Below are 7,318 nucleotides of genomic sequence, written 5' to 3' on the forward strand. Positions count from 1 at the left end.
TTCCTGCCTATGCAGGGGGTCGGACTCGATGATCTATTGAGGTCCCTTCCGACCCTAACATCTATGAAACTTACCTCCGTGGTAAGCAGTGGACACAGCCAGCCCTGCTGCCAGCAGTAGGTACTATTACAGACCCTCATCCTTATAGGCCCTTGTATATGTCCTTAGACCAACACAGCTACAACCTACACCCCTGTATTATGGAGCCTTGCCACTAAGTGGTGAGAAGTGACAGCTTGCATTGAGCAAATGGCTTCCCAGGGATGAAGCTGGCTAGGGGAGCAGCTAGCTTAACCTAGTGCACGTATCACGAGACTTGCGTTTCAATATAAAACACATGCAAAGAAAAACCTCAAGGAGGTTTGTGCCCTTCCTAGCAACTGAAGGGATCCTTAGACGCTTTATCCAAACAATTGCCAACTAGCCATGTTCTACTTAAAGTTATGTGAAGACCTTATGCGAGAATCACGGGGTTTTGTGAGTGATCACTTTGACTGGGCCGACTGCATGGTTGGGGTAGACTTAGACAAGCTTTCCAGTGCAGGGCATTGTTTCTAAGAGGAATAGTTTTTTCACAGGACCGTTCCTGTAGCTCAGTGGTTCTCAACCTTTTTAGACTCAAGACCCTCCTCGTTAGACTGACGGCACTCCCTGGACAACAGGCTCTTAGTTTTCACTCCTTTTTTTACTAAGGAAACAAATTAAGCAATTCTTTCTTCCACATCTCCCAGCAGATCAGAATGCTTTTGACTCTATGAATTCCTAGCTGAAATCCCTGGGTTTGTCTTGTGAATTGTGTGTAGGTGTTCGCACACCTTAGAGTGCTAATACTGCGCAGTGTCCCAGGGCACCCTTTAAAGGATCTCGCAACATGCCACGACACTGGTTGACAAATCACCGCTATAGCCCTCTGGGGGAGCCGAACCCTGAAAGTCTTCAGGAAGACACGGGGAGTCAAGAGGCTCCCGTCTCAGCTTCTTGCAGCTTTCACCAGCTCTCTTCCTCTGTGCCTTCATGGAGCAACACACAATACAGCCCTTTTCTCTGAAATCCTAGGAAAGGAATATCCTACCTTTCCTTAGCAAGAGGGCAGGTGGGCTCTGGCTCAAACTTTCTAATCAAACTGCGTTCGAGGTTGGGATCTACAGCCGTTCCCTCTACAACTGACAAGTCAAAACTCCTACTAAACACTCTCTACCAAGACAAAAGCTGCAACACTCCACTCTCTCTTTCCAACGTCACATAAAACACAGCACACTGGACTTACCTACAATATAGAAACTACAACTCTCTGGTCCACCAGCTGTAAGCAGACTCAAAGATAAGTACTCTGGATAGGCAAGGAGAAGGTATTTTTATAATGCTTACTGTGATGTCACTCATTAGGGGAAAGCAGAAATTTAAGAATAAATTTAATAAACCAAATGCCTACAAACCAGCCAACTAATTGTTCTTCTGCAAACCCCATGTTTATAAAAGAGCTCAAACAGTTCTCCCGTTTGTTCCAAACACGGCTCTCTATAAAATTAAAGAACGCTGGTCCCAGCCTCCTTTGCATAAATAGCGCACCTTGCGGCCTACAGTGCTTTGCTGGAATGACAGCAGAGGACCCAATTTTCAAGGCTTTTCCAGCACCTAGATGCCAACCAGTGCCCTCAGGCCCCCACATACTTGGCGCCTATAGCAGACACCCAATCACAGCAGCAGAGTCTGAACACAGAAATGATCTGTAGCTTCAGGGCTCTTGCAACAAGACAGAGGCAAGGGGATCTGGGCAAAGGTTTGCACTGACAGGAACGTGCTGGGAAAGTGCTCCTCTGCTTCTAGCTGCTGGAGACACAGCTTTGCAGCACCCAGAGGAAAGGATGAATTCACTCGAAGAAGCCAGTGGGGACCAGGGAATAAAGGGATCGATACCCTGATCCAGGATGCCATTGAGTGCAGTGGGATGTGGGTCAGGCCCTCTGAGCCCAGAAAGCAGAGAAAAAATAAGAAGCTGATGGGAGCCTCCAAAGGGGAAACAGATGAGTTCCTTGTTGCCTTATGCTGGATGAAGGAGAGGTGCACAGTTTCTCCTCCTGAGGAGAGCTAGCGCAAGGATGAACTGTCTGCAGGCTTGTGAACCTTTGGGCACTCAAGAAGGGCCAGGGAAGTAAAGTGATATGCCAAAGTACACAGCGCAAGGCAGTGGCAGAGCCCAGGGCTGGAGACCTAACCACCAGGCACCCCCATGTTAAGTGGCAGGAACGGTTGTCAGTGAAGTGTCCACAGCTAGCACAGTCACGTATACGGGGCAAGGAGCTGGCCCATTGGTCTTATTGATAAAAGCATGGCCTACACCGTCGTAAGTGTGCAAGATACTATATGTGGACTCTACGGTTCTCCTCCATTTCTCCACTAATATCAACTGTGACATGTCGTCAGATCCACAGTTAATACCAACCACCATTTTACCATCTATCTCAGTTAGCGGGCACAGAGCTGTTAGCTCGTGGAGCCTCCTAAAAGCAGTGTAAAACACACTTGAGTGTGTAGCTTTGTGAAGAGCCTTATGGTATTGCCTACTCTACTACTTGAAACTGCATTGAAAACCATTACTGATCACAGACATGCCCGGTCACACATGTAATGCGGTCATTAAAATTCAGTGGCATTCACTGCAATGCAGATCAGTCTGTATTTGTACAGAAAGGAAAAAGCAAATGACTTACAGAACCAAAGCATCATCTCCATAATACAATCCTGTTGTGACGTATCCTTTTAGGATGGCTCCTGCTTCAATAAATGCTTCTCTGGCTGTAAAAAAATTTCCATAAATCAGTAAAGAGTTGGAGTTTTTTTTCCCCCTCTGCCAATCATGAAGCCGTTCATGGCCACAGCTGTTTATAAGGTGTGCAGTGCAGGCTGTGTCTGGTTCTCACCTTGTAGCTGTGTGCCAGGGCTGGAAGCAGCAATTTTGGGGAGTCACTGGCTCCCTGCAACCCTGATGAACTTGGATCACTGGCGCAGGAGACCCCTCCCAGGCCTGTGTCCCTTGTTCTCCAGCCATGGGCAGGGGAGAGCAGCCAGGGCTCCAGCATCTGTCCCCGCCGGGTGGCAGCTCACATCAAGGAGGATTCTCAGCCTGCTCCAGCCTCTCCCAAACAAGAGATCACTGGGGTCATGGCAACTACGAGCCCCAGAGCCCCCAAGCCAGCAATTACTCAGTGTGCCCCAATTAACCCCACTCAGCTCCACAGTACCCATCCTCTTGCCTGCTCTCACCTACAGGAAGTGCAAGATGTACAGGGGTAATTTAGGCCTGTTTCAGTAAGCTCTAAACTCCCCTGGGTTAGCTCTCCCTGGGGGGGGGGGCAAAAGTAGGCATGGGGCAGTTACCAAAGAGCAGCTGAGGGGTAAAACCTGCCAGGGCAGGCACCTGAGGTGCAGCGTCTGTGTGGATGGAGTCACACGAGATGATCACAACCAGGCAGCATTTGGGATCTGCAGCCCTGCACACCCTCTCTAGACTTCAGCGCTCCCAAGCAGCCTGACCCTGAACCCAGTAATCCCAGGGGACCCTTCAGACTGGGGTCAGATGTTGTTGAGGGGGTTATCCTGTCCTTCCATGACATGCCCAGTGACAGCTCCTGGCCAAGAGCTTTGCAAACGGCATAGCAGGTCTCTGGGAGCTTCTTGAGCCTGTGTGGACACCAGCAAGCACACGAGCACCTCACCTGCAGCTTTCCTTTTTAAGCCTCTTATTAGCAGCCGCTATGGGACAGAGGAAAGTCCAGCTGCTTCACATTCTCCTTTGAGGCAGTCATGTCCCCACTCAACATTATTCAAGTCCAGAGATGTCAGCGAGGTCTTGTAGAGCATGCCTTGTGTCTGGTTGCTTGAATGGCTGCCCAGTGCTGGGAGCCATCCCAGGTCCGACTGGTTGGACATCCTGTTGCTTTAATTAGCCAGATGGAAAAGCCAGTTATGTGGCACACTGCCCTGGCACTGGGGTAAGGTGCACAAACCCAACAGGAGAGGAGCTGCTGTGAAGTCCAGCGGTGAGAGTCACTCAGTGTTGGCCACCGTATGACAGGGTGAGAAATACGAGGGTTCGTCCTGCTCTGGCTGTGACTTCCCACTCTGACACTGGGAAGCTCCATCCTTAGTGGTTGTTAAGACACAGGTAGACAAAGCCTTGGCTAGGATGATCTAGTTAGGGCTGGTCCTGCTGTGCTCAGGGGGGGGTGCACTAGATGTGACCTCCTGAGGGCCCTTCACCCCTCATTTTCTGTGATCCTATGCTGGGTCCTGCCCCAGTTTGTGATGAAGAGGATGGTTCCAACCAGCTTCACAGAAACAGGTTGGGGTATCCTGAAGAAAATCATGAGGGAATTATCTAATGTCCAAAAACATCAGGAGATGGCTTCCCATGAGCTTTGGAGTGGGCCACACAGACTTACAAAAGGGCCCTCAGGAGGTCACATCTACTACACCCCTCTGCTCAAGGCAGGATTATCCTTGTTGAAGTGATTCTAGACAAGTGTTTGCCCAAACTGCTCTTAAAAACTTCCAGCGATGGAGACACCATGACCTCTCTGGATAGTCTCTTCCAGGGGTGAACCATCCTCAAATTGAAAAAAAGTTCTTCCTCAGCTCCAACCTGCATTTTCCTTGCTGCAGTTTAAGGCTGCAAGACAAGTGTTACTTCTTGTCCCGTTTCATGCAGACACACTATCACATCCTCCTTATGGCCACCTTTTGTGTATTTGAAGACTATGATCAAAATTCCCCGCCATTCTCCTCTTCTCCCAACTCCCATTTTCCCAGGTCTTCCAAACTTTTCTCGTTTCCCCAACTTCTAATCAGATGTGCTAAGTCTAATTATGTCTCACCCAAGTTTTGGTGCATTGTGATTGCCAAATAATCCTCTAAAATTCCCCTTTGCTTCCTTCCCATTGTGCTCCATGCAAGAGTTGACCTCCTTTTGCAATGGGAATGGCTTGTTTGGGTTTAACAAACGCTAGTGGGAAACCATCACCTGGAAAATACCGACCTGGAGAAGGAGGTAGCACCATCCGCCTCTTGGCAGACAGAGGCCCTTCAAAGATGAAGGGGAGCATTTCCTCCTCTGCTGCTGAAGGAAGTGTGGAGTTGTGCCAGTTCCCAAGTTGAGTGATGGTGAGGGAAAGTGGTGTTGGACGAGCTGCTGCTGCTCATCTTGGTGTTGCCTGGGCCATGGAGAGCCAGGCTATTTCTTGAGAAATCGCTGTGGGGAGCCGTGCCAGGCATTTTTCCCTTTCTGATTCGATTTTCCTTTCATGTTACTTCCTCTCTCTCTTTAAAATATGTGACTGTCTGCATACAAGAACTCTGTGAACCAGCATCTCTTCCTGTCCTGCTGACAGACAGAGAGGAAAGAATCCAGCTGGGTCTGCATGCGAGGCTCTGGAAGAGGTGGATGCTGCTTGTAGTATCAGAGCCATCCTTCCTTCAGACCCTCTGGCAGCTCCTGTGCAGAGATCGGGGTAGCTGGGCAGGGAAGATGGGGGATGTGCTGGCATGTTAGGAGCCAGGCAAGAAAACAAGGGTAGAGTTCAACCTGCAGAAGTGTCCGTGCAGAGCATTGCTGCCCATTAGTCACAGGCAAGAGAGGTCCTTTCCTTGAAGAAAAAGCCAGCGGTCCATGTCCAGAAAACTTATTCAGGTGTGCACAGGACATCTGAAAATGCCAATCAGATGAGGATGGCTCAGAGATGAGAGCAGAGTGGCACATATTTTCAGCTGGTCTCTCATCCAAGCACAGATCAGGTCCAAACCTGCTTAACCAGTGAACCAAACCAACACTTTGGTTTACTGACCAAAGCCTTGTGGTCAGTTGGTTTTTACTGACCACAAGACTTTTCAGAAGTTGACCTTCCATCTTGTTAGCCAGGGGTTTATAACATCCAAGTGCCTTTCATGCGAAACCAGCAGCAATAACGAGGTCCTTAGCGGATTCCATGAGGTTTCTCTTTCCAATGTCAAATCTTCTTTTTGTTACCGATTTGCTTTTTCTTAAAGGTTTTCTTAAGTTGATTTTTTCAGGGGCTGGGGGTTTTCTGGCTGGAAACAGGTCTCAGTATCATAAGCATCAGCCTCATGGAGAAAGACCACTCAAAAGAGAAAGATCATTTAGCATTTCTTTAGGAAACGCTACATTTCCTGATCTGTAAGCAGGTCACTCGCCCAGCTCCCCTCTCAAGGCCAGTCAGCTCTGGGTTTTCCAGCCAGTTTATTTGCATAGGGCAAACTTGTCTGACAGAGGCCAAACAAAAAACAGAACGAGCAAGTGTGCCAACAATGAATTAACAGACAAACCCAAACCACAGCCTCTCCTCTCTGCCCCTGGAGCTTTCAACCCTCTTTGGGGCTCGACCTTCATTCATTAATGATCTGCTGCAGCTGGCTCCCAGCCTTCTGGCCAGGCAGCCTATGACCCACTGCCTACCTGCAGCTGGGGTTTCAGTCCCCTGAAGGCTGCACCTCCTTACACGGCTGTCAAGCCCCAGCTGGGGCATGGTCTCCGTACTGCCCTTTTCACTCGTCACCCTGGCAAGCCTGAGTTTTCCTCTCTCTCGCAGCCCAGCAGGGATGCCTGGCTCAGCAAGCTTTTGACCAAGAGGTTGGTCACGGGACCCTGATGCCTTGAGGAACAGAGAGGCAGATCTAAAAATTGACTTAGGGGGTGAATAAAGTCCCTGAGACCAAAGCCATCACCCAGAAAACCTGCACTCAGCTGCTGGAGGCACCCGAATCCCAGAGGCACCGTGGTTTGTGACTGTGCACCTGGGAGCTGCCTCTGTGCAATGTGGAAGCACTTAATGTGTCATGCACCCGTGTGCCTGACAGGGACTCAGGACCGAGGTGTTTCTCTGTCTCCCCTGGGAGAGCCTGAAGCTGGTGAGCACTCCCAGTACCCAGACCCAGCGCAGGGCCTGTGGAAGGGACCTGCTGGTGAGTGAGGAGATGAGGTCTGGACTGGAACTGGAGTTGTACTATTGGGAACGTACATGGGACTGGAGGGACCTCCCGGGACACCACATCCAGTCCCCTATCTCCAGACCGATGCCAGGACTCACCCAAATCAGACCTACATATGCAACTTCTTCTTTCATCAGTCCCATGGGACGCCCATGCCCGCTACAGGGCCGGGAAGTCCGGGTGAGGGTGATCCCCTGCCCTCCATTGATGCTGACTTCGTGAAGGAACATCTTGAGAAGCTGGATACCTTCAAGTCAGCCGGCCCTGACAATCTTCCCCCCAGGGTACTCAAGGAGCTGGCGAGCATCATAGCCCA

The 7,318-nt window shown here is 50.0% G+C and overlaps 1 protein-coding gene across 1 annotated transcript in view; it reads right to left on the minus strand.

Moving 5' to 3' along the window:
- TXNDC16 (thioredoxin domain containing 16) overlaps positions 1-7,318 on the minus strand; it is a 70,289-nt gene that overhangs the window by 10,757 nt on the left and 52,214 nt on the right. Inside the window, exon 16 of the mRNA XM_014520500.2 lies at positions 2,712-2,796. Coding sequence (XP_014375986.1) covers positions 2,712-2,796 — 85 coding nt within the window. The remainder of the gene's footprint in view (positions 1-2,711; positions 2,797-7,318) is intronic.

This window comes from Alligator sinensis, unplaced genomic scaffold (assembly GCF_000455745.1).
Source record: "Alligator sinensis unplaced genomic scaffold, ASM45574v1 scaffold358_1, whole genome shotgun sequence".
NCBI lineage: Eukaryota > Metazoa > Chordata > Crocodylia > Alligatoridae > Alligator > Alligator sinensis.